General features: G+C 48.0%; 1 protein-coding gene across 1 annotated transcript in view; it reads left to right on the top strand.

The window, feature by feature from the left end:
- Positions 1-26,436, top strand: part of TMPRSS5 (transmembrane serine protease 5) — a 57,046-nt gene extending 30,610 nt beyond the window's left edge. The window contains exons 14-15 of the mRNA XM_039229124.1: positions 10,970-11,237; positions 26,192-26,436. Coding sequence (XP_039085055.1) covers positions 10,970-10,988 — 19 coding nt within the window. The 3' untranslated portion in view covers positions 10,989-11,237; positions 26,192-26,436. The remainder of the gene's footprint in view (positions 1-10,969; positions 11,238-26,191) is intronic.
- The last annotated feature ends 1,226 nt before the right edge of the window (positions 26,437-27,662 follow it).

Here is a 27,662-nt window from a genome sequence, read left to right as displayed (position 1 = left end):
ATCTGGAGGAGCAGAGGATTTGTTCTGAGCTGAGGTTGTGATGCAAGGTCCCTTCTGATAGAGGTGCTCGTGTCTAGCCCTTTTCTACATGCTTCTGCCACTGAGTGAGGTGGTGCATAGCTTAGGCTGGTGGTCACAACCCCCAGACCCACACTAGGCCCGCGGAGGTAGCTGTGGTGTATGTGGAGGGGGGTGGGGAGATTGGAGTTTGCATGGAGGGATTTTAGCTGAAACAGAGATGCTGGTCCTGGGTGCTCTGAAGTCTTTAATAGAAATCTCTCATTTGTAAACGGGTCTTATTTCTCTCTATATACTCAGTCTAGCGCAGGCTGGCACAGGCAGCTGGTGCTTGGTAAATACTGTGGCATTGTACTGTGTACTGGTTTGCAGAAATGATGGAGAAAGGATCAAACCTCCCAGGCTGGGAGGAGGAAGAGCCATCATGGGGCCAGCAGTAGAGGAGGCTGGAGTTTCCCCAGGGAGATGGAGAGGACGGTGAAGCTGTTGGAGGAAAAAAGGCGGGCGCTGGCAGAATGAGAGCATGGGGGCTGACAAAGGAGAGCAGGGAGAGGGACGGAAGATCCCCGATGGAGATGAAAATGCAAGGGTGGACGGATGTCCTGGCAGATCTTTTCCAGTCTGGAAGGAGAAGTAGAGAGACTGGTTTCCAGGCCTAGGCTCCCTTGCCTGCCAAGCCCCTGGTCAGAGGCGTCGGAAACTAGAGTGGAGATTGCACCGTAAGACGGCAATTTCGCCAGCAGGGCCCCTTGGCAAGCCACAGTTCTACAGACCTTTCTCAGCAAATATCCCCAAATATCTCCAGTGTCCTAACATTCACCAGCTGCACAGCCCCCCAATACTCATAGCTGTAAGTCACTCACCTTCATCCACTCAGTCACCCTTACTGAATCATTAATTAATAAATTAAAAAAACATTTACTGGGGCACCTGGGTGGCTCAGTCATTTGGGAGCTTCACACCGGCTCAGGTCATGATCTCAGTTCGTGAATTCAAATCCTGCATTGGGCTCATTGCTATTGGCATGGAGCCTCATTGGATCCTTTGTCTCTCTTCCACCTGCCCCTGTCCTACTTACATTCTCTCTGTCTCTCTCTCTCTCACACAAATAAATAACATTAAAAAAAAACCCACCACATTTATGGAATGCATCCTCCTGTGTGCCAGGCACATGCTAGGTACAAAGATTATTAAAATAGTGCAGTCATTCTCAAAGTGTGGTCTCTGGGCCAGCTGCATCAGCACCATCTGGTGTATTAGTTACCTACGGCTGTCTACCAAATGACTCCAAAACTTAGTGGCCTAAATCAATATTAACCATCTCTTATCCCTCTTAGTTTCTGGAGCTTCTGGCTTAGGGTCTATCATGAAGCTGCTGGGGGTGCAGTCAGGAGACTTAAGACTGGAGGACTGGCCTCCAAGGTGGCCCATTCACATGGCTGCCATGTCGGTGTTAGTTGCTGGCTGGAGGCTTCCTTCACCTCTCCTCAAGGTTGCTAGAGTGTCCTCACAATATGGCGGCGGGAGCAGCCTATGGGGAAAAGCGGCAAGCCGCAACGTCTTCTGTAATCTCATCTCAGAAGCCACACACCGTCACTTCCACAATACTCCATCGGTCCCACATGTCAGCTCTACTCAGTGGGGGAGGAAACCCCACAGGGGATTTACCAGAAGGCAAGAATCACAAGGGCCTTTGTGAGACTGGGAACTTGTTAGAAATGCAAATTCTCAAGCCTAACTGAAGACTCTACTGAATCAAACACTCCGGGAGCAGTGCCCCCACTGCTACAGTCGGTGTTTGAATAAGCCCTCCAGGTGCCTCCGATGTGTGCTACATATGGGAACCGCTGCAGTGAGCTACAAAACCCTCTCTGCTCCCAAGCGGCTCGTCGCTTAGCTGACGTTCCTGAGCAATCATGACACAGTGCTGTAGCAAGCCCATGGGAAGTGAGGGATGGTGTCCCAGCCTAGCATGCCAGGTCCGTCTTAACCTGAGCTCCCCTGCACCCACTTCTCATTCCTTAGCCACTCCTCTCCTACTTGGGCCCTCTGCTGTGGTCTGGTCTCTTCCCATCTCCATTCCCTCATGCTGTGCTTACTTTCTTTTCTATGGAACGAGCTTTTATGGATGTGATGGCATCTGGTATGGCGTCAGACACATAATAGTTGCTCCATAAATGCATCCTTGCTTTCCTTTCCCTTGTTGTGGATTTCACCTTGGGAAGACCCAGCCCCTGCACCCTTCGCTCAAGCAGATTCTAACCTTCCTTAAGGCTGAATGCAGGGGTCCACTTCCATGAAGCGTCCCAGATTGTTTATCGCAGTTACTCCCTTCCCTGTGCCTCTGAGCCCTTAGAGTCTGACTCATACAGCCCCATCCAGTGATGCATTCTGTCCTGTATTTTTCCCCTAAAATTCCCCATTTGTGACCTTCTTTGCAGCTCTTGTGACTCTCTGAAATTGCTTTATGATTCTGTGTTCTTGCCGCTTCCAGTCACCACCATCTACCCGCAGCCCCTACCTCCACCAATAGGCTTAGATCACCCCCCGCCCCACCCACCCACAGGCCCCTGTGAGAGAATAGCCTCCAAGGTTGTTTGTCTTAGCTATTGTGCTCCAACAATGTGTGTGGCCCCAAGGTAGGTCCTGGACTGTGGGAGGGGTTCCCTTTTAAATGCTATTACCTGTGGAACAACTCAGGGCAGACAAGGGACCTGATGTGGCAGAAAGAGTATAGGGCAAAAGGCCTACTGGCTTCCTGGCTTCTCCAGCTACCTGGTCATCCTGGGCAGGTCCTCCTCACTGGTTCGAACTCCAGCGTTCCATCTGGGAAATGGTGCTCATAGCCACCCGCATCTGAAAGGTCATAAATATTTAAGTAAAGGATGGATGTGATAGAAGTAAACTATAATGTTGTAAGGAAATGAATGCTAACGCTTGAAGATTATCAGCTATTTAACACTTATTTAATACATGCTTACTGCACACCAGGACCTGTATCAAGCTCTGGATATAAAATTATGAGAGGTCCCTCAGTTGTCACCTCAGACTTTGCGGTGGTTATCAGGGAGAACAAGGCAGAGTGAAGAAGGAATGGACTGTGCGCGAGGGCAGGGGGAGGGAACGGGACCCTGAGCGGGTGGGCAGGCAGGGGCTGGGTCCACAGGTCTCTCCCAGGCCCTTCAATGTCCTTTCCTCCATGTCCCCAAGAACCGCAGCGTGTCTACTTCCGTGATGCACATTGCTGTCCTGTGTCTTCCTGGTGGGCCGGGGCCGGGAAGAGGGGGCAGATGGGGTGTCTGCAGATTTTCCTGAGTTTGGCTTCATGTGGAAGAGGGCCTTTGGACAGCCTGGCCCAGCAGTCTTTATTCTAACCCCTCCCCGTACCCCAGGCCATCCCTCAGGCTCATCCTCCTTCTTTCCCCCCCTCTCGCCCCCTCCCCCCCACCCCGCAAGTGTGACAACTGAACTGTGACTAACTTAAATATTCCTCAGATTGTTTCCATTATTAAAAGCAGCTGTCCGTTCTAATCGTGTCTAGGGCTAAGTCCCCTGAACAGCTGGCATAGTGGCAGATGCAAACTTGCTTACCAACATCCATCCCTTCAAAAGCTAGGGTAGAGGGTGGTGGTTGGAGGGGGTGGCAAAGAAGAGCCACAGGATCCGTTTGAGCGTGGCCACGTCACTGCATTGTCTTCTCTCTTATGAAGAACTGTGTTGGGCTGTCTGGCTGAGTGATGCCCTTGGGGTCCATCTGGCCTGCTTGGGAAGGAAAGTAGTCATCGGTTTGCCTCTGATGATTTCCTGTTCAGGGAGCATGACAGCCATGTAGTGGGAAGATCATCGAAGTGGAGTCAGGAGACGACACTTTGTCCCAGCCCTGTCACTAGCTGATCAGTGGCCTTGGCCAACTCTCGAGGCCACCTTGGACCTTGTGTTCTCATCTATCAGATGAGCAGGAAGGATGAGGGTGACCTCTTAAGTCCCTTCTGCCCTCATGGTCTCATATTACGTAAGGAGTTTCCAGAATTGTGTCATGCCCTCTGATTGTATGAATTCTGCCTGGATTCCCCTCAAACTAGAATTTTCACAAACTTTTCGCAAACTAGAATTGTTTTGCATATTAGCATAGATGGTGGGAGGAAGGATTAAATATTGCACAAAACATAAGAGATGAATGTTGTAATGCTAATTCCTGGCAGCCTATATGTAATGGTTTATGTACTGTTTCTTTAAGAAAAATCCAAATGAAATATCCTGAAAACAACCTCTGGAGACTGTTTAGGCCTAGATTTCATGGCTGGTCTAAGCTTGCGTCTGTGTCAATGCCCAAACGTAAATGGCCACCTCTCCAGCCCATTTTTCCTGTAGGAGGTAATATTCTCTACCATATGTCACTGAAATGGTTCATCTTTGGTGGTTATGGAATTTAACTCCATTTATCAAATAGATACTGAATTCCTATTATGTGCAAAACCTTATCATGCATGCTGTAGGCAATAAAAAGGACGGAATACTCTTTTCCTTGGGTATGCAATTTTATATAGTGTATTTTATGCGCTGATTTTCCAAGGAGATGATCATGTGTTGAGCATCTCAGAGTGTTAGCGTATCGCCTTCCTAATAACGGCAATGACTAATTGTTTTTTTTTTAGTTCACACAGAACTGTGTGCCTGCTGCCATGTTAAGCGCTTAGTGGGTACTGTCTTGTTAATCTTCACAACAATACAGTTCTAGAGATCCAGGAACTGAGGCTCAGGGACTTCGGTAACTTACCAACATAATAAAGCCAGTAACAACAGAACAGGGACTCAACGTGGGACTGCCTGCCCCTAAAACCCATGACATTTATCATGAATAGTCTGTTCTGTGTGAAGTTGACAAGTCCAGAAATATTAGTTGAGTAGTTGACTAAGCAAAGAGTGAGAGCTCAAAAGACTAAATAAATGGAAGCACTTTGGGGTAGACCCACAGGCCACCCCCTTCACCTCACTGAATGGGCCCCAGACTCTGTAGTTGGGTAACTGGCTTCCTGGGTCCCTAGAGTCTCTGCTCTCACCTCATAAATGACTCCCTCCCACCCCCAGCACACATTCACCTGTATCTACTTTTTTATTTGAGTGGAGCCTCTACTTCAAGTCAGCCAGGTTTTTTTTTGTTTTGGGGTTTTTTTTGTTTTGTTTTGTTTTCATTTTGTCTTCACTCTATCTCTTCCCCAAGCCTACTTCCATTGAGGCTATTTTGCATCCATTTCCCGGACTGATACCCTGGGATATGTCCTCAGAGTTATTCACTTATCTCCGTTCCAGATGCCCAGAGACCCGCCAAAGGAGCCGGGCTTAGCCTGACTTACTGCCCTCAGCCCCATCCTGGCACCCTCATCCACACTCAGAGGCTCTGCCATGCTGAGGAGAGACCCGGGAGCTGGGGGACCCCAGCCAGGGACAACCCTGCCATTGAGTGCCCCAAATTCATAATGAAGGCAGAGGAGAAGCCTGGCTAGATGCCTCCAGGCATCAGCCTCTAAAGATTCAGTGAGGAGGTAATGCCTCTGAGGGCTGACCAGGAACTCTGTGAACTCACCACAGACCATGCTGGAAAATTGAGGGCCTGGTCTTTACAGCCCTGCCTCGTGCCCTGTGCTGCCTTTATGTTCACATCAGGAGCCCCGTTTCTTCGGACGTCTTCAGCCTCTCTGCAATCTCAGGCCTGCCTCAAGAAAGGCTGAAAGACTCATTCCCCCAGAAATGCTGAGACTGTCCTAGAGATGGTGATGGGTTTGGGAGTGGCGGGGGTCCAGAGCTGTCAGCCAAGAATGAATTTTTGAGATGTCGTTGGTGCAAAATGGTGATTTTATTAAAGCAGGGGGTTAGGCCCCCTGGGCGGAAAGAGCTGCCCTGGGGTTGTAAGGAGTGACTGGTTATGTACTATGGACTTGGGGGAGATAAAAGCAAAAGGGAGGCCTCCAGAAGGACTTTCACATGCTGAAGAAGACTCATAAGATGCCAGGGGCCTTGCTGTTGTCAAACTAAGGTTGTTTTCCGTCTAGTAAGGCACTAGTATCAAGACAACAGGGGCTTCCTGGAGAAATGTTATACCCTGTATTTGCCTCAAGTATTTGTCAATGGGCTGCAAGTCATAAGGAATGTCAATGGGCTGCAAGTCAGCTGGCTCAGACTGGTGCTTCTAGGGTGAGAAAGTGAATCCCATGCTGTGTGTGCATGTACGGAACACACGTACATCGTAGGAAGTATGGAGACGAGTGGGAAGGTCTGGGGTCTGCAGAAATGCTTCCTCCCCGCCACACCTGACCCACTTCAGGCTGTCTCCAAGCTGCCCTGGGGCTTTGGGGTGGGGAGTTGTTATTGTGTCCTAGGCTATTGTCTCTTTTGCCAAGGGAGGGGATTGCAGATGACTCACATGTGGAACAGGATCAAAATCATCTTTACTTTACCGAATTCCCTCTTCCTCTATGCGCTAAGAAGCTTTAAGGGTGGGGGGAGAGGCTCTTCCAGAAAATTACACCCTGTATCTCCCTTTCTGCTGCTCCTAGGAAGTCCTTTAAGATGGAAATTAGAGCCCATTATTGCACACTTAATTACCCACCAAATGAATGGCATATTTAATGGAAATGGCAAAATCTTCCAACGTGTAAGATTTCTAGTTCATGCATCTCCAGACATGTTGCAAAATAATTCATTAACCTGAGATGTGAGCTGCTGGGGCTGCCTCAGGGGGAAAGCAGGGCCAAGGAATGGGGCCAAGGATGTGTGAACTAATTACCTGACATCCTGTCCCCTCCCGTGGCTCCCCCCCCCCCCCCAGAACTGAGGTAATGGAGAATTTGTTCCTACTGTGCTTGAAGGTGCAGAAGAGGGCCTCTGGGGCCTGAGTCTTTGGCTGAGTGGGGAGAAGGTTGAGAGGGCCCATCTCCTGCCCTCCCCCCACCCCCAGGTTCCCACAGCTACACATCGCAGCCCTAGGCGATAGGTAGAAGCAGCTGTGAGGTGGGGAGAGCTTCACAGATGAAGGCACAAGGCAACAGTCTCTGAGGCAGTTAGTGGGGGGCAGGCTCTATCAGCCCTCTCCCCTTCCGATGTTCTAGCTGCACCCTCTCTGGCTTTAGCTCCAGGCTGTTGTTATATTTTAGGGATGTTTGTTCATTCACTCAGCCAGCCAACATTTATGGAACATCTGCTGTTTGTGGAAAATCTGTTTGTTAATTCAACCGTGCAAACAACCAACCTTCTTATTAAATACCTATTATTCATTCATTTCCTTGTTCATTCATTTGTTTTAAGCAATGAACTAACCAGCCAACATGTATTGAATAGCTACTGATTTTCTTATTCATGCAACCAATCAGCCACAAAGTGCCTACTCTTTGACCACCCATCCCTCTATCCAGCCATCCAACCAACCCACCCACCAACCCACCAGCTAGCCAACAACCAACCAACAATCAATACATTAATTCAGTATTTATTGAGTAGTAAATGCATATTCATTCACCCAGACCACAAACATACACTGAGCACCCACTGTATACCAGGCATTGTGTAGACATGAGGGAAACAAAGATCAAGACACATGTCCCTGTCTTCAAAGAGCTCAGAGTGAAGTAATGATATTAAGCCAACAGTTATTCAGCATTGACTATATATGTCCAGCAATGTGCTAAATGCTTTACATATATTAACTCATTTGCTATGAACAGTGCCATGAAGAAACAGGCATAGAGAGGCTAAATAAATTTCTCAGTGTTGCACAATTTTTGAGTTGATGGAGTTTTGGGGTTTGAACTCAGATTTGTAATTTTTTTTAATGTTTATTTTTCAGAGAGAGAGACAGAGAGAGTATGAGTGGGAGTGAGGCAGACAGAGAGGGAGACACAGAATCAGAACCAGACTCCAGGCTCTGAGCTGTCAGCACAGAGCCACATGGGGGGCTCGAACCCATGAACTGTGAGATCATGACCTGAGCCAAAGTCGGATGCTTAACCAACTAAGCCACCCAAGCGCCCCTCCATGAGCTCAGATTTGAAAGTGTGTGCTCCTAACCATGGCGCTGTCTTCCTAGCTGGAGTAGGGGGCCAGGTATACAATGCACAGAGGATACGTGGGGTTAGCATTTAATAGGGTTTTAAAGAAGGTATAGGAGTGTATGAGCTAGGGGAAGGTAGGAGAGACACTTTGAGCACAACAATGGACTGTAGACATTACAAGATATGGTTTCTACCCTCCGGGAGCTTTTAATCAAACAGGGGACATGGCAGACAGACACAGATGCCTTCACTACAAGGAATAGTGAGGATGGATGACACGTGTAGGTGTAGTTTGTGCTGAATCATACAAGAGGCACAAATGAAATTCATAATAACAGAAGGAAAGAAGAATCCTTTCAGCAGGAGGTGATCAGAAATATCATGATGGAACAGACAGAGCTCAAGATCCACTCTAAATTAAGCCCGAGTGGGATCTCCTAAAACAGAGATGGGGCTGGAGAGAACATTCCAGCAGGTGGAATGGCTTGAGAAGATGGGCTAGGAAGCAAGTTGTGCCCATTTCAGACTCAGGTATGTGAGCGATGAGTTGAAGAAGAGTCTTTCCAGACTCGTTCTGTAGGTATGAAGGGACTGGGGTGTTCATTTAGGGAGATGAGGCTTAGTTTAGTAGGTAGTAGGATGCTGGGAGCCGGACCGGCCTCTCTGGATGGCAGTCACAGCAAGGAAATGGCAGTGTTTGCAGCTCCTGCCATGAGAAATGGAAACTGGTATCTCTTCCTGCTACTACTGGCTCATGTTGGAAATAAGCCTGCTGGTATTGACCAGGCCTCACAATAGTCCATATCAGACCGATATTCCAAACACAGATACCTCATAAGGAAAAGCATATTCCTGCCTTTTCAAAAGAGATTTTAGATGAAAGCTCTGTGGATGATTGTCAAAAGGCTCTTCCTATGGGCCTTGCAGATCCAAGACTTAGACAATAAAGGGGGTTAAGAACACAAGAGTTACAATTGAGCCTGGCCCCGAGACAAAGAGCCTAATTTAGAGTTAAGGAACAGATAAGGGCAGAACTTAAGTTAATACTTACACCTTCTTCTAACTGATGATGTATGGCAGTCCCTTCCCTACTTTTCACAAACACCCTCCCTCACACTGGCGGCTAGGATGAGGATAGATAAGAGTAGCTAAAACATAACCCAAAAACAAAGGCCGACACATTTAGGGCCTTCATGGTGTTTACACATTCGGCATCAAGTCAAAAAGGTTTCCACAAACAACTTGTTAACCATTTTAAAAACATTCGTCTTCTTGGGAGCCAGACAGAATGACTCTTAGCCCATCTATACACTTAACCTATGTCCTAATCCTAGCGTTATTAACTTAGAACAAATATGTATCCTGTCTTTTACTAAGAATACCCTGTTAATCCCTTAGTTATAAGATTTACTTAACCTCACTATAATTGGAATAGTTCTGCAAGAATCTTTCTGTAAGACCTGCTTCTGTACACTTTCCAAAGCATCTTGTCACAAAGAGTTATCCATTGTAAAAATTCCTTTTTCTGATCTCATGTTATCATTTGACCTATAAATAAAGACACCAAAACTGACAGAATGGAGATGCCTGCCTGGTGATCAGAAAGAAATCTCTGGGCTCTCTCACTCTCTCTCGCTGACACCGTCCATCCTTCAGGGACCCCTGGACCTGCTGGAGCCGGCCTCCGGCAGTAGGCAGCCACTGAAGCTTTTGAGAAGGGGAGAGTGTGAATTATTCTGTGTTTGTTCCCTGGTTTGTGTGTGCTAGGAGAAAGACTCCCACAGGCTGTCTTACCCATCTTCCATGATGGCCAGCCTCTCGCGAGGTTCAGTCAATGGGAGCACTGGTGGTACCTCCAATCTGTCAGGAAACATGTTCCCTGCTCTGCCCGTGCTAGTCGGAGCTGTGTCCTTCCAGAAATCTATATTTTTAACCTTTATTATAGGTGATTTTAGTACTCAGGTAGGCCTGGGAATCATTGATCTGTATGCTGTTTACCAATCACTTTCTCTCCTTTAATCTTGGAACCCAAACCAATATTCTCATCGCTATTTTAGAATTGAGAAAACTAAGGCTCAGAAAGGTTGTGATGTGTCCAATGTCTCCAACTTTTCAGCAGAGTAGCTGAGATTAAAATCCACATTTCTGAGTCCAATTTCAGCTTCTTGGGTGAACCAGAACCAAGAGAGGAGATCTTTGCAGTAATTGAGTCCTCATGTTCTTTTCCTCAAACGTGTTTCCTCTAGTTTTTGCATTGCTAAATATTGCCTGTCTCAACTAGCATTTGCTGCACACAGTCCTCCATGGTCCCCCAGCTGGTCATAACCTCATAACCCCGTGACTGCACCCAGTTTGTATTTGCATGTCTTCTCTCCCCATTTGTCTCTAAACTTTTAAAGACAGGCAGTATGAAATAGCATGGCTTCTGGAATCTTTGATCTCTTGTACTCCATAATCTCGCTCACCCGCTCACTCAACCCTTGTATCTCATTGTCTGTGAGATGATGAATGGCTTCACTTATGAGACTCTAGGACACCATTCCCTGATCACTCCCCCATCCCCCCAGGTTTATTACTCACCATTTATGGATTCTTTGTTAGTAATTGCTCAATAAATACCAGCCATTTTCTTATTAGGGTGAATAAGAGGGTGATGAATCAGCCAGCCAGAGATAATTTCTAAGGCAAAGAAAGAGCCCCAAGGGCAGTGTATATTATATTTTATGTCACGAGGAGGGCAGGAAAGACCATTACTACATACCTGTTACATGCCAGGTACTTAATGACACCATCTAATTTAATCTTCCCAACAGTCTTGATTTGTGCATCTATTTTTATTTTACTGAAATTAGTAAACCAAAGTTCAGGGAGATAAAGTTAAATTCTCTATGTCCTTCCACTCTCAGTGGCAAAGCCAGGACTTGAATTCAGGCACATTGGTGCGACTCGGGAGTCCAAGCCCTATCCGCTACAGTCATGGCCTCTTAATTAGGGGTGCCGAGATGAACAAGGTAGAGGACCACAACGCGATGGCAGGGTCTCAGGCCACAAGCTGTGTCCAAGGATCTCAGCTCCACCCCCCTCACACCAATTTCACCAGAGAGGCCCTGAGTAATGGCTCAGCTGGGAGCTGTCCAGCTTCATCTTCCAGACCTACTGGGAAAGACTTCTGAGGTAGATAAAAGCTTTCGAAATGTGATCTAACTTAATACACTGCCGTATTGTTACTAATGTAAGTCCCATTGTGTGTGCCTCTGAGGCATCCAATTATAGAAACTTTCATAAAGAATATGTCTAAGCTGGGGCGACTGTTACTTTTCTGAACAAATGGGATGAGATTTAAGCCATCTGTCTATGACTGGCATTTGAGACTTCAGTGACTATAGTGGAGATTCCAGGCTTCCAAAAAAAGGTAAGGGAGAAGGTCCCCATTATCCCCTCAGGGGTAGCGCTGGAATCTGTGCTGAGAGATCCCTCTGTTGTCATGCTTTACCCCCAGCCTTCCAGCACAGCATGGTGGGAGAAGGCCGCCAACATCAGCATGGGGGTTTGTGTGCGCACATGGGCTGAATTCTTCATGTTAATAAGACATCTCTGAAGAAAGAATAAAAGACTTGTAATAAGTATTCTTCAGTAAGTGGTTAGAGTGGGTCTTGTAACAGATTGCTGGCATCTGGGGACACTGAGTCAAGTCACAATTCAACCCTCATCTGACTGGTATACGGAGAAAGTGCTTAAAATACACACAAGTAGGGGCTCCACTTACCTTCTTTCTAATTTCTGACATTAATCTCCCCTCCTCTTCCCTCCTACACCAAAGCTGTCACCAAGGGGTTCCACTAGGTTCCCTGTAGAGAGCCACCCTCCCTCCTCCTCTCTGTCACTCAAGCCACACGTCAGCAGGCCCTGCACTCTGGAAGAGAGTGTGTGATCCACTTCCCAGGAAAGGGTCCGTCCTGTCACATCTGGCTGTAGACACAGGCACCTCTGAGATTTCTGAGGGTCACACACTGAACCTCATAGCAGCTTGCTTAAATCCTCAGTTTTTAATATGATGACAGGGGAAAAAAATCAATCAGTGTATCTGGTGTTAAATTCTCTCTTTAAGAATGTCAGCTTGGAGGGGCGCCTGGGTGGCTTAGTCGGTTAAGTGTCTGACTTTCGCTTGGGTCATGATCTCGCGGTTCGTGGGTTCGAGCCCCGCGTCGGGCTCTGTGTTGACTGCCAGCTCAGAGCCTGGAGCCTGTTTCAGTCTGTGACTCCCTCTCTCTGACCCTCCCCTGCTCACGCTGCCTCTCTCTCTCTCCGAGAAATAAAAAAAAAAAAAAAAAAGAATGTCAGCTTGGAGAGGTCCTTCCTCTGGGACTTGGAGGTCAAAGGACTTTAGTGCTGTTGTGTGTGGGCGCTTGGAGTGTATGTGTGTTTACATGAAGTGACTAGAGCAGGTGAGAAGTATTGGGTGGGTGACAGAAGCCTCTCCATGTCCTCAAAATGAGCACACGGAGGGGAGAGAGCACTGGGCCTAAGGGTGCAGGCTCTGCTTTGCCACTGGCCTTGTGGGACTAGGCAACCAGAAGGAGAATGGAACATCACAGCCTTGGTGGAGCCCAGCTTGTGGCTGGGCTTTAGGCCTGGCTGTGATAGCCAAGATCTTCCCATCAGCCATCACTCATCAGTCCATCCATTCATCTGTCGTTTCATCCTTCCGGCCAGATTAGTCAATAACATTATCTTCAGGAGGGTTCCAAACTTTAAGGAAGGTTACAAGGCCCAGCCTGTCTCCCCTCCAGCCTTTCTCTCCTGACCCTCTCCTTCGTGCTCTACACCCCGTTGAACTGACCACACTCTCACCTCCCAGCTGTGGTTCATGTTGTTGCCCCTACATCACACCCTCTCTGCTCTGACTCCTCTCCTGGGGTTCATCTTCCACTCACCCTTCAGGCTTGGACTGAGTTTTCGTTTCCTCCAGGAAGCCTGTCCTCACATCCTCCCCAGTGCCCATATCTGAATAAATGCTGCTCCTCATCTGTGCTTCCTTAGCTTTTGAATTTACTCCATGAGGACACCTGTCACCCTCTAGGGGAAGCCATGACTGTCATCTCGTGTTGGCTGGGTGTTCATGGTCTGTGTCCCTGGTGGCTGTGGCTGAGGCTGGTTCTCTCCCTCTTGGGGCCATCCAGGTGGCTGAAACCTCTCCCAGTCATCCTGATTAGTGGGCCTCCATAAAGGGCAGTTGCTACCCATGAAGGAAATCTCATACATTGATCTGTGGTCGGTTTGGGGCATCACAGGGGTTAGGAGGTCAGGGGCTAGGAGATATGTGAAGATTCATTTTGTATGTCAACTTGACTGGGCTAAGGAATGCCCAGACAGCTGGTAAAACATCTTTTTCTGTGTGTGTGTGTGTGTGTGAGGATGCCTACAGAAGAGATTAGCATTTGAATTGGTAGACTGAGTAAGGAAAATTACCCTTACCGATGTGGGCGGGCATCATCCCATCTGTTGAGGGCTTGGATAGAACATAAAAGGTGGAGGAAGGGTGGATTCACTCTCTTTACCTGGACTCAGACATGAATCTTCTGCCCTTGGACATCAGGGCTCCTGGTTCTCAGGCCTTCAGACTCACACCAAGGACTTTAACTTTCAGCTCCCCACGCACAGGCCTTCAGATATGCACTGAATGACACCACTGGCTTTCCTACTTCTCCAGGCTGTAGACGGCAGATTGTGGGACTTCGGGGTCTCCATAATCACATTAGCCAATTCCTAGAATAAACCTCCTCTTAACTCTGTCTCTGTAGATTCTACTGGTTCTGTTCCTCTGGAGAGCACTGACTTCCTTTTGTGCGTTGCTGGGGGCTGGCATCGTGGTCAATCTAGCCCTCTCTGAGCTCTGCATTCACCCGGGGTAGGAAGAGTTATCAGAGAGCCTGTATTTACATGTTCTGAAAGCCTAGGGTCCCTTTCTGCTGGGGAAGACTGTGAAAATGGGAAATCTCAGAGAGGAGTTTGGAGTACTTAGGATTGTGTGGAGGGAGGCAGGCGATCTCACTGCCCCTTGGCCTGTATTTGTTGGTAAATGTACCATCTCATTATGTGTTTCCTGGGTCCTGGAGCTTCTTTCTCCCGTCCAGGTGGGATTTCAAGGCCCGTTGGAACAGAGGCTCCTGGGACAGAAGCAGGAACATGTTACAGGGTTTGATGGCAGAGTCATCCCTGGAATTTTAATTACCTATCTTCACACTATTATGTATTTACATATCCTAATGACGAGATTACACATTTCAATTAGCATGTAATTATGAGTTCTATTACTTAAAGAAAAAATACTTGGGGATAATCGCACAATTACGAAGCACAATTAGAAAATGACATATAATTAAATTTAGAAAAGCGTTTGAAACCCTCCTCCTACCCTCCCATCCCGCCGCCTGTACAAGAGATTTCTTGTATTTATTCTCTCTTTCTCCTCTTCTGCACAAGCGCAGGCCAGTCCAGTGTGAACAGAGGGTCCAGGGACACCCTAACTTGGGGATGTAAACCCTCACGAGCGCTTGGGGGCTTCCGGACATCTCTTGACTTTGGAAGCTCCACCTGAGATTTTGGAATCAGGGGGCATTTTTTTTCAGGTCATAGGGATAGTTGTCCAAAGCTTCCTGGCCATTCCGTCTGCTGGGAGTGCAGAAAGCCAGGGAGCAGAGTGGGACTGGCAGTTCCGGCGGCTGGGACTGTCGCGGGCTGGCTGGGCTCCTGATGGTGGCGGGAAACAGATAGGATGCCCGAAGTCATGTCTTCCACAGCTGCCGCCGCTCCCCATTTTGAAAGCACTTCCATTCCCCAGCTCATTCCGTTCTCCACGCCGTCTGATGAGGAAAGCAGGCAGGTTAAGGGTTCTCACTTCCCTTTTTGGAACGCCTTTCTTTGAACTGTGTGCGTCCACATTCCCAGTGTTTGTCTCTAGTCCTTGGATTTCCATTCTTAGTTTTCTTCCCTTGTTTCTTTTTCTACGTGGCTCACAGATGACATGTTCTTTTCCTCCGCCTCTCTGTCCCCTCTCTTGTTCCTTTCTCTGTCTTTGGCAATTGCAGTGGGGTGGGGGGAGCAGGTGGGGGAAGGTTGGGTGGTAGCAGGGAATGTAGCCAGGGAATGATGAGAAGCCTTCGTGGCACAGAGTGGCTGCTGTTTATACACACATTTCCCCTCCCTCTGGGGCGCGTGGTCGGAGCATCTTCCCTAGACTTCCCTGCAGTTATGCTGTGTGGCGTGTAACTGTGGATGGGGTAAGGTACTGCACTTCCTGGCATGGCCCTTAGAACTTCCCTCTTGACCCTCTACTTTCTCTTCCACCATTTTCTGGCCAAACGCTGATGTCCATGCTTACCTTCAGAGTCCCTTTGAAGAAGGAAGGGACCCCCGGCATCTCTAGAGCAGAGTACGCCTATCATTCTTGCTGCTAATTAGAGTTTGGGCAAGAAAAACTTTTACTGGGGCGCCTGGGTGGTTCAGTCAGTTAAGCATCTGACTTAGGCTCAGGTCATGATCTCACAGCTTTTGGGTTCGAGCCCCACACTGGGCTCCATGCTGACAGCTCAGAGCCTGGAGCCTGCTTCAGATTCTGTGTCTCCCTCTCTCTCTGCCTCTTCCCTGCTTATACTCTGTCTCTCTCTCTCTCAGAAATAAATAAACGTTAAATAAGTGTTGTTTTAGGAAAGAACCACAGAAACTGTATCCCTGATGACTCCAGAGTCCTGAAAACAGGAAGCTAAGATCCAGACCCCATGCAAGCAATGGTCCTGGAGAGCCTGGTCTGTCCCTTAGGCTTGAGTCCCCTGGTCCCCAGACAGCGGTGTCCCTACTGGGACTTATTCATTACCTCCTCTTGCCAAGCTTCCAGGCTCACCGAGGACACCAGCTTAGGATGCTTTTATTTTTTTTTAATGTCTTTATTTTTGAGAGAGAGAGAGAGAAAGAGAGAGAGAGAGCGCACAGGCAGGGGAGGGGCAGGGAGAGGTGGGGACAGAGGATCTGAAGCAGGCTCCAGGCTGACAGCAGAGAGCCTGACTCAGGGATCAAACTCATGAACCATGAGACCATGACCTCAGCCAAAGTCAGACGCTTAACTGACTGAGTCACCCAGGCACCCCCAGGTGATGCTTTTAACTGAAAGTATTGGGAAACACAACTCAAATAAGCCAAAAGGAGTAAAAGAGATTGGCTAGATTATGTGACTGAAAAAGGCCAGGTGTGGAGCGTGGCTCAAACATTGCTCTTGCTCTATTTCTTTGAGATGCTCTTGGCACACTGACCTTCCTTCGGGCTTGTACCCTACACTGAGCCCAGGCCTCACAGCTATAAATGAGGTCTAAGGGAAGGAGGTTACACCAGGCTATGCTGATTGATGTTTCAGGCCTTCTCAATGCTTGGGACCCTTGGCTACAGACATGTTGGTTAACGTCTTGGTTAGCTCCCACAGTTAGCTCCTCACATCTGCTTATTACTATTTCATGCTTATTAGAGTATCTGTATTCCCTCATCTCCAAGTTCTTAGGCAGAATGAGCGTGTGGCCGTGGCTCCCATGTGTGGCCAGTGCAGTCACCTCCTCTCCCGTGGCTGAACCATTGCCTGTCTGTTGATGACCCCAAACCTATATCTCCAGGGTGGACTTTCCTGCAGACTCTTCACAGACTCTTCTAGTTCCAGCTACCCACTGCACAGCTCCGTACACACTGGGCGAGCGTCGAGATGGGAAACCCTCCTATGCTCTCAGGCCAGTGTTTTCTAAGAAACACTGTTGCCTTGATGGGGTCACAGATCGTTGGTCACTTCTGGATCCCACTTGGCACCTGGAAGTAGGCCATTTCTCAGTCAGTGGCCCCTCTGCCTTCGTTTGAAGAGTTTTAATCCACCCTCTAGTAGTGGAGTTAGTGGTGCCTCTATTTACCCAGTCACTAAATTGAAACCCCAGTACCATCTCTGCCTCCTCCTTCTTCTTCCCTGACACATCCAAGGGATCCAACCTGATATTGGGATCCAACCTTAGTTGAGACTCCTGTTTTTCCTGTAATATGAAGGGAATTTTCCTGACTTGTCCCCTCTGCTTCTGGTCTCATGCCTTTCAGGTCCGTCCTGCGTACGATTCCTGGAGACAAACATTCACTTATTGGCTTCCAAAAGAAGCCTTCACTGGCTCTTTATTGCTAGAGAACAAGATCCAAATTCCTTAGCCTGGCCTTTGAAGCTCTTCATGTCTGGCCCTGGTCACCAGCTCCAAAATCTTCTACCATGATTTCCCTCACACTCTACCTTCCAGTCATACTGAATTATTTGTTTGTCTCCCTCTTTCTTTAAGCCCTACCTCGTGGGTCACCTCCTCAGTGCACCGTCCCTCTCCCTTCCTCCCACAGCCAGCAGCTCCATCTGGCACTCCCCGCCACCCATGCCCACCATACCTTCCATGGCCGTCACCTTGGCGTGTTCGCCATTGTGTGTATATATGGCTGTCTCCTGCACTGGACAATGAAGGCCTTTCGGTCATGCCCTCAGCCTTTATGGAGTGCTCAGCACGTGTCCGACCCTGTGCTGGGAGTTGGGGACAGAGAGATAAACAATAGCAGCTAACACACCTATACTGCTTACTGTAGACCAGGCTCTCCTCAAAGCGCGTCGTGCACATTAACTGAAGGGGAATGATTTGTTGGGAGCTGTGGAGAGAACGTGAGCTGTGTTGGCCAGGCATGGGGGCAGCAGTGAGGCTCCCATCCCCTCCCCAGGAACATGAAAATAAGAGAAATGCAGCCATTTGTGTAAGAATGAATCCACAAACACAATTATTATTGCAGGTTTGGTTGGTAGAGACGCAGGGCTCGAATCTCGATTTTTCAGACCCAAATCTCACATCCTTTCTGCCACACCTGTTTCACTTAACCTCCTCCCAGCATCCTTATCTGTCAATTGGTAACGATACCTTTCTTTTCTACTTCACCTGGTTTGTGAGAAAGACCCAATATGATGGTGAGAGAAGTTTGCAAACTCTAACGCTCTGTACAAATGTGGGTCCTCATGGCAGCTCTACGTATGTCTCAGGGACTGTCCTGAGCACCTGTTACACCTAAAATAAGGCACCTCTTAAAGCTGCCTGTCTCCGGCCTCTCTGAGTTGCCCAAGAAAACACTGTTGCCCTGATGGGGTCACAGATCGTTGGTCACTTCTGGATCCCACTTGGCACCTGGCAGTAGGTCATTTCTCAGTCAGTGGCCCCTCTGCCTTCGTTTGAAGAGTTTTAACCCACCCTTTACTCTTTCCTCACTCCTATGTGCACCTCCAAACTCTTCCATCTCTCCTTCGGGCTCCGTGATCCCCTTCCAGCTTCTCGCCAGGAGTGGGGAAGCCCGGAGAGCTGGTGCGGGCTGCCCAGAAGGGCCGGTCCTGGAGTCGCATCCTCACAGCGTCCACTTATACTCAGCCCCAGGGTAGACACCCCTCTGGGCTCAGAGGCAGGACTCTGCCTTTCCCGGGCAGCAGAGCAAGCAGCAGGCAGGCCCCTCGGGAAAGGCAGCCACTGTGCTGAGGGCCCCTCGGCGGTCAGGCCGTGTGCCCCCTGGGGATGGCCTAGAGCACCCCCAACAGCCTCACTCAGGGAAACAGGCTGACTGTGGGCAGGAGGGTGGGGCTGGTCTCTCGGGGTGGGGGTGGTGGCGATGGAGCTGTGGGTGTGGAGGGGGTCTCTGGGCATCTTTATAAGCACAGACTCAGCCTGATGTGATAGGGCACAGTTGGCTGAAAAGCAATGGAGAGCTTACTGAAGGCTCCATCTGGGTGCAGGGAAGCAGTGTGTGTGTGTGTGTGTGTGTGTGTGTGTGTGTGTGTGTGTGTGTGCCTGTCCTGTCCCAGACATTGGGGGGAGCGAGGGCATTCCCTTCAGACGAGCCTTGGACCTTGCAGGCTTATGCTGGTTCCCGTAAGGCGAGTGTTAAGGGACTCCTCCCACCTTCCGTCTCCTCTCCTCCTGCCTTTTTTTTTTTAACTTTTATTTTATTTTTAGTAATTGCTGTGACACCAGTGCTGAGCATGTCAAAGATAACAAAGAGCCGAAGGTCAAGGTGCTGCTTCTAAGAGAAAGGATTCTAAATTACAGATCTAATTATATCATTTGCTCCCCATCTCCACGCTGTCCCTCTCCCCCAACTCACGTAAGACTATCCAGATGCGCTTAGGACAATGTCCAGACTGCTTAAGGCACCGATAATCCACCACCCAGTCTCGGCTCCCAGCAGCGAGCCTCCCCTCTCCTTTCTGCTCCAGCCACACTGGTCATCTTTCAGTAGCGTAGAATCTGGCCGTGCTCTGCCCGCAGCACCTGGTCTCCCCCTCCTCCTCGTAAAGTCCTCATGTTAGATGTGACTTCCGCTAGGACCCCTCCCGCCTTGGGCTTTAGACTTTCCTCCTTCTCTGCGCACCTCAACACCTCAACTTGCATGCCTCCGAGAAAACAGATCAGATGTTTTATAATCGCAAACACTATTTTCTCTGCCTGTGAAAACAATTCTTTTTTTTAAGATTTTAAAAAATATTTATTTCTTGGGAGAGCGCAAGTGGGGGAGGGGCAGAGAGAAGAGGGTAGAGGGTCTGAAGCAGGTTCTGTGCTGGCAGGCTGACAGCAGCAAGCCCGATGTGGGACTCGAACTCATGAACCGCAAAACCATGCCCCGAGCCAAGGTCGGTGCTTAACTGGCTGTGCCACCCAGGTGCCCCGTGTGAAAACAGATCTAGTGAGAAAGGACTGCTGTGACCCCCGAACGCACATTAGGTCCTGAATGAGTGAATGAATGAATGAGTGGCGACCTGTCCAGCCTGGAGCTCTCTGGGTTTTTGAGAGACACCTGAAAGTGCTGACCTTTCCCCGTGGGGTGGTCCCTACATTTCACGTCCCTTGCTCCTGCCCATGGCCTCCAACCTCTCCTGATGCACAGAGCCACACTGTGCGGCTACAGCGACCCCTGGCCTCGTCAGGGGTTCCTAGAAGCTCTGAAACTCCGTGTTTTTGTCTGGCCTCTCAGTGTCCGTGAGAGCAGGCACCCCTGGGGCGGACATTGCTTGTAGCCTTCGGAATACTGGCTGGTAGAGACTCCTCAGGGCAGGCTTATCATGGGACAACTCACTGGGTCCCCCTTCTCCATTTGGTATTTTTCTGCCTCCTACGGTCAGTGAAACCTTTTGAATTCTAGCTGCCAGCTCTTGGGGTGGAGTGGCCCGTGGCCTCCCCAGGGTGGCCCTGCTGGCTGGGCTTTGGCTCAGGGCTGGCCCTGCAGCTCCCGGGCCTGGATGAGAAGGGGTGGGTCCCCTGCACCCCTGAGCACAGCTGGAAAGTACAGCGCTGGTGACATTCTGGGGAAGACTAAGGTGACACAATTGTAGAGCCAGCCGTGAGGGAGGTAGGGAAGGTGGCCATGGGATGACAGCTACTTAAAGCAATTGATCCCTGGCATCCAACGTGCTGGACTTGCCTCTGGGCTTGTTCTTGAGGGTATCCCACTGGCTCTGTTTTGGTCTGGGGCCGCCACCGACTGCGGGGATTGCCGTGTGCTTGGTTTTGAACTGAACCATCTAGTGTTTGAGCGTGATGTCTGCTGGAAAAAATACCACACACAGGTTTGTCTTTTTTTTTTTTTTTCCTAAACCTATTATGGATTTTATGATGGCGTGATGTGAGATGTGATTTGAATGCACACGAACCAGTGCCTTTGAATGAAAAATATAAGCTATAGCAGATTTGCTCTCGGTCTCTGTGCTCTGGGTTTGGTGTGCACATTGTGTGTATTTTTCTTTTTTTAATCAGACATGACTAAGTATTTATTTTTGGTTGGGAACCATCTGCCACCTCTAACAGGGAAGGCATAGAAACCTATAGATAGTTCTTCCTCATCATACTCACTTTCTGGCTGGTTATGGGCTGTGATGGTAAATAACAGCATTTGGAATCAGGCTTTCGTGGGGCTTTGCGAAGAACACTGCGGTTCTCTGTGTGCCTTCATGAAATGATCAGAAGGTTACTTACTGGTAAGGAAGCAGGAGCTGGATTAAGGAGTAGAGAATTCGGCTCTGTTCCTTCAGAGGGGAGGGGAGAACCCTTTAGAGGGGTGGGCGTAAGAAGTGAGGAGTCCTGACTGGAGGCACAGATGTCCAAGAGGCAGGGAAGAGAGTAAGTCCAGCCTTTAGAGAGTCCTTTCAGGGCAGGAGAACAGGACCCGTGGGCTTGGAGTGAGAGGAGAAGATGAGGTGTCCCTGAGTGAGGCTGAATGGGGGGTCTTACAAGACAGGCTGTGGTTTCTGGGCTGAACAACTTCAACTCTGGTTCGAATTTAGAGACCTTCAAGATCCAACCGTCTGCCTCTCCCCCCTCCCCTTACCGAGGAGGAAACGGGACTGGAGAGTGGACATGAGCGGCAAGAAGTCACACAACTATGTAGCGAAGGGCAACAGAAAGCTGACCAAATCTCTGAGGGGTTGTGAGGAGGGTGGATGAGGGGTGGGTTCGAAGAAGCCTCAAAGAGTAGCGTGAGGTTGGGTGGAGAACGGCCGGGCAGGTGGAGGGGAACAAGGCTTTCAGGAGGAGGAAGTATGTTGTTTCCCGTCAGTATCCAAGCTTCTTAAGTTCTGGGGTTTTCTAGAAAAGATAAAGACACCTTTTTGCTGGTGTCACTTGGAAAGTTAAGGAACTTTGCAGGGAAGAATAAAATGACTTCTCAAGATGGGCCCAAAGGAATACATTTATAACTAGGTTTATACAGATGACATAAAGCCCATCTCTTATTTTCATAATATATGTCAAGAGGCTTAGGGGGTCGAATGGTTCACCCCCCTCCCCCCGGAGACATGTCCATGTTCTGATCCCTGGAGCCCATGAATTTGACCTTAGCTGGAAAAATGGCCTTTGCAGGCATAATTAAGTGGCCCCCACTTTCCCACTGGTCATTTTTCTCTCCAAGAAGTGCTCAGAGAGCTCCGAGTGTGGGAAGGTAAGTGTCCTGTTGATGGCACCTCCAGGCCCCAGATCCCTTTTCAAAATGAATGTAAAAAGGCTGTAATAAATCTAACTTTAAGGATTCATTTCCACATCCCCAAATGTTGAATCTGATGGGAGTGACCCACTGAATTCTTCAAAGTGTTTTGTTCCCCAGTGAGCTATTTTCCGTATTCAGTGGGTCCAGATGCTGGACGGCTGTTTCAGTAAAATGGGCTGACATTCTAAGAGCACAGGGCCGTGGGACCCTGCCTTCCTTGTCAAAGTCCCCTTACAAAGGCCCCTGGGAAATGCAGTGATTTTGCAAAACGGGGCTGATTCTACATGCTGAGAGATGGTCTCAGTAGTGGCTGAAAAGGGGGAGATTAGTGGGCTCTTGTGATAGGGTGGTTTTAGGGGAGAAGTTGGTAAGTGAGATCTGGACAGGGGTTGGTCAGAATTTGCAAACAAGCGAATTGTCAGTGGTCTTGTCTCTAGAACCTGAGTTCATATGGAATTACTGTTAAATCATTGTCATGATCTTACAGAGAACATGGATCTGTAGGAGCTAGTGTTACATTATTTTGATCTTAGGTTGTGTTGCATACAATTGATTTCCTTTGCAAGTTATAGTACAGTTCTGCTGTTCATAGGTTCGGTTCATAGACTTTATTTTTGCCCTCTGAAGACGGGCGAATGTGGTTTCTTAAGAGCTGCTGCTTCTTTCATTCTGTCCAGGAAGAAATCCCTGATGGAGGCCAGAAGGGATGCATGTTCCCAATGGAAACTTCCCATTTTCTGCCTCATGCTCTACCTGAGATTATCTAAATCTTCTTGCTGAGTTAGGGACCTCTAGGACCTGGCTCCCACCACTCATCAGGCACTGCATCACTCCCCTCTTCCAGGGGCACCGCCCACCTTCTGTCACCATCACCCATCACTGCCCCCCACCCCCGCTCCACTCCCCACCATCACCACCTCGCCATCACCACCAGAGCCACTTTTTAAGCAAACACTGGATGCCAGGACCTGGGCTATGTGGGTTGGTAACCATCATTCCGTTCAATCACCACTGCAGTTTTTAATATAGATTAGTGGTTCTTGATTGGAAAGATATTGGCAGATCCTAGCCCAGAAGTACTGAGTCAGAAGTTCTTGGATGAGAGCTCAGGAATCTGTGTTTTAAAAACATTCCATAGATGATTTGGGTGCGTACAGAGCATTCAAGAACCACAGATGTAAACAATATTTTACCCGGGCCAACGCACAGGGGATGAAGAAATGATTTCCCCTGTGACCCTGGGAATTGCTATATCTGAGATGAGTTTGGGAAATAGTTTTACAGGCCAAGGAAAGAGAATGGATCCAGTTTAGTGACCTATTTTTATGGAGGAGGGAACGCAAGTCCAGAAAGGTTAAGTAGATCGGCAAAGCTCACACAGCTCCCAAGGGCGGAGCCAGGATTCAGAGGCCCCTCCGCCTGATGCCAGGTGTTCTTTCCTGGACACTTTCCAGGAGTCTCCAGGAAGCTTCTCTCGGGCTGGCCTAGGCGCTTGTGTTACAGACATGCCCCTCACGTTCCTGCTTCCCCGCCGATGGAAACACAGCTTCCCAACCCAAACGACCTCTCTGCTGGCCCAGCCTTTATGAACAAAGCACCTCATCATTGTCACCTTCCTTCGTCTTCGGCGGCCCCTAGCAACACCCTGTCCTTCTCCCTGGACCCCAGGTTTGAGACTTTACTATCTTGTCTCCTTCTTTACCTCTCTCCTGTTGTCTTTCTTCCAGCATCTTTCCTGCCTTTCTTTAATTCCACTGCTATTGTTCCGTCCTCACACTCTCTGAATCCTTGTCCATCTCTGAAACTGGCCTTAGTGACACCTCCACTTTCTTTCCCATGCCATCTACTGTGAGATCAAAGAAAATGTACATGTTGATCTGTGCCCCTGGTTCCTGACATAGAGCCCCCCACATGAATTCCTAAGCAATAAGAAACCTAGGAACATCTTTTGCTCTAATGAGGTGGCTCTAACAAGGGCTTCTGGATAGGGGCTGGTCACCAGAAAGGGCAAGCCGTGATTAGAAGCTTGGAATTTTCAGCTCTGTCTTCCATTCTCTAGAGAGGGGAGAGGGGCTGGGAATGGAGGTGACAGTGGATCATGCCTGTGTGAGGAAGCCTCCATAGCAGCCCCTGAATCCTAGTGGGGTTCAGGGAGCCTCCATGTTGGTGAACACATCCATGTGCTGGGAGGGGAGGCACCCCAACTCCATAGGGGCAGAAGCTTCTGTGCTCAGGACCTCCCAGACCCCTGTGTATCTCTTTGTCTGGCTGTTTACCCGTGTCCTTTGTCATATCCTTTAAGAAAGTGGTAAAATGTAAGGAAGTGTTTCTCTGAGTTCTGTGAGCCGCTCTAGAAAATGAGTTGAATCTGAGGAGGAGGAGTCCCGGAAATCTCTGATTTATAGCTGATCCATTGGAAGCACACATGACAGCCTGAGCTTATGACGGGCATCTGGAGTGGGGTGGGGACAGGCTTGTGGGACTGAGCCCTTAACCTGTGGGATCTGATGTGCTCTCCAGGTGGGTAGTGTCAGAAGTGACCTAAATTGTAGGACACCCAACGGATGTACAGAGAATTGCTTGGTGGGAACCTACTCTCATCTCCCCCTCCCCCTGCCAATCTAGTGTCAGGAGTGTTGTAAGTATGGTAGTTGTGTGAGTGCAAAGGAGACGCACAGGAGGGCGGAATGGGTTTTTAACCTACTCAGGAGGAAAGGACTGATTTTTTTCCTGATACACACCTACCCTGCACTCAATCAAAGATTTATCCTCCAAAAATACTTTTGCTGTCTGTCATTCCTGGTCCTAAAAAGTCAGTCCAACCCAAACTGCTCATCCTAGGCCCTCCTGAAGGGGGCTCCACTGAGCCTGCAGGTTTATTAAAAACTAACAAATGATAGCAAACCTGTTTTTGTTTTAAAATTACTGCACAAACAGGGGCAGCTGGGTGGCTCCGTTGGTTAAGTGTCCGACTTCGGCTCAGGTCATGATCTTGTGGTTTGTGTGCTTGAGCGTCACGTCAGGCTCTGTGCTGACAACTCGGAGCCTGAAGCCTGTTTCGAATTCTGTGTCTCCCTCTTTCTCTACCTTCCCTCTCTCTCCCTCCCTCTCTCTCTCTCTTTCTCAAAACTAATTAAAAATTTTTAAAGTATTGTAAAAATAGCTAAACAATTTTGACATCCACTTAATATGTTGACTCTTACTGAAACATTAACAGATTGCCTTCAACATAATGTCAGTGTTGATAAAAATCAAGTGAATTTGGACATAGATGCTTGCTCTAGTTTCATATAACATAAGCATTTCTAATATTTATTTAGTTTCTTTTCTTAGAAATAAATTTCTTTCTACGTAATTATGAGTTTTGTAATGTTCAATATCCAACTCTCAAAAGTATCTTTTATATGCACTTTCTGCAATTTTAAGAAATGGTTGCTTTTTACTTTATATTCCACTTGAGAGAAGATTTCTAACTTAGCACAGTCATATCCAGTTAAGTATATAAGATAGGCCCATTAATTCTAACAACATATACATAATCAGCTTTTATGAAAAAAAGAATCTTTGGCTGTTTCAGGAAATGTCTAAATACTGAATATATTACTGCTCCCCCAATCCTTGCAAATAATAATTGTGGTACACTGACAATTCTGTAAATTTAGATGTGATTTGCTTCTCTACTGTCATCCAGAACTTTAATTTACCAGTGATGAAACTAGTTTATACACATAGTATGACTTTAAATATTATTTTCTGGCAAAAGGCCATTCTGTGTGTTAGAGTAACCCTGACTACTATATAAGCAATTACTTCTACTTCCTCTTGTCTCAAATGTTCAGAAAATCTCACCTTTTTGCCTTCCTGGGCTGGATTCCAGCTGCACAATATGTTAGTAGCGTTCTCCAGCCGCCGTAAGTAGCACTAGCCGTTATAACAACCCTCAAATCTCAGTGGCTCTTCAACATAAAATTTTACGTCGCTGGGGTTGGGTGGTGTTATCGGACATCTCCCTCCACGTGATGACTCAGAGGCCCACGGAGGCTCCTTTTCTTTTGTGGTTCTGACAGGCTCTCCGATGGAACTTGGTGTGGGATTTGCTGGGGCCCTGCAAGTGGCACACATCACTTTCTCCCATATCCTCTTGACCAGAACTCTGTCACTTGACCAACTCTATGACAAGGGTCTGGGAAATGGTAAGACACTCACAGATTTGAGTGAGGCCCACCAGCTTCTAAAATGGGCTGCCACGCACTATCGACAATGGCTAAAGTATGGAGAGAGCTCAAATGTCCACCGACGGATGATAAAGAAGATGCGGCACATATATACAATGGAGTCTTACTCAGCAATTAAAAAGAAAGAAAGAATTAAAGAATTAAAGAATTAAAAAGAAAGAAATCTTGCCATTCTCTTGTTAGAGAAAGACAAATATCATATGATTTCACTCATATGTGGAATTTAAGAAACAAAACAGATGAACATAGAGAAAGAGGAGTTAAAATTAGATAAAAACAGAGAGGGAGACAAACCATAAGAGACTGTTAAATACAGAGGGTTGCTGGAGGGATTATGGGTGGTGGGATGGGCTAAATGGGTGATGGGCATTTAGTGAAGGACACTTGTTGGGATGAGTAGTGGGTGTTATATGTAAGTGATGAATCACTACATGCTATTCCTGGAATCATTATTACTTTATACATTAACTGACTTGGATTTAAATTTTTTTAAATGCAAAAAAATAAAATAAAATAAAATAAAATGGGGCTGCTACATTCATCCTCAGAGAATCTGGAAGCCTTGGGAACTAGGGTGGGAAGGTTTCACTTTCTGAGTCTTCATTAGAAGATAGAATTCCCTGGAAATTCAAACAGAAGTCCAGAACCCTGAATTGCCTCTCTGGTCTGCAGCCCATGGGCCCAGATGAGGTCTACCTATAGGTTTTTGCAAACTTAAAAAACAATTTAATTAGCTAACACAAAACTCACGAACAGGAAGAACAGTAGGGTACAACATTTATGCTAAGAGATTTGGATCAATGAATAAATTAACATTTAGTTGTTTACAGTTGACTGAATCAGTTATGTCATTTTGAGCTCTTCAGGTCTAAACACACCAAAGTTGTTCTCTAACTTCAGTGTGCATAGGACACACCTGGGTGCCTTGTCCAATTGTGGATCCCAGTTTAGTCGGGTCTAGGTCCTGCGTTGTTAGCAAGCTTCTGGGTCATGCCCATAGTGCTGGTCTGAGGAGAATGCTGAGCAGGGAGGCACCGAAGTAGCACATGAAACAGGGCATTATCCTGACTCACTTTTGCGTCATGTTCAATGTTAGTACATATGGGCATGCTAACAGAGATACAGCATCACCTGACATATAAAAATAAGTGCTCTGGAGTTAGTAAGAAGTGGGTGCAAATCCTGGCGCCGTCATTTGTTGGCTTTGTGAAGCTGAGTGAGTCATTGAATGCTCCACGTCTCTGATTCCTCCTCCATGGAGAGCCATGGAGAACCATGAACAACACCTGCGTCCAGTGACGCG

This window comes from Hyaena hyaena, unplaced genomic scaffold, assembly GCF_003009895.1.
Source record: "Hyaena hyaena isolate Hyena2069 unplaced genomic scaffold, ASM300989v1 scaffold_36, whole genome shotgun sequence".
NCBI classification, from domain to species: Eukaryota; Metazoa; Chordata; class Mammalia; order Carnivora; family Hyaenidae; genus Hyaena; species Hyaena hyaena.
This window is presented reverse-complemented; position numbering and strand designations above follow the sequence as displayed.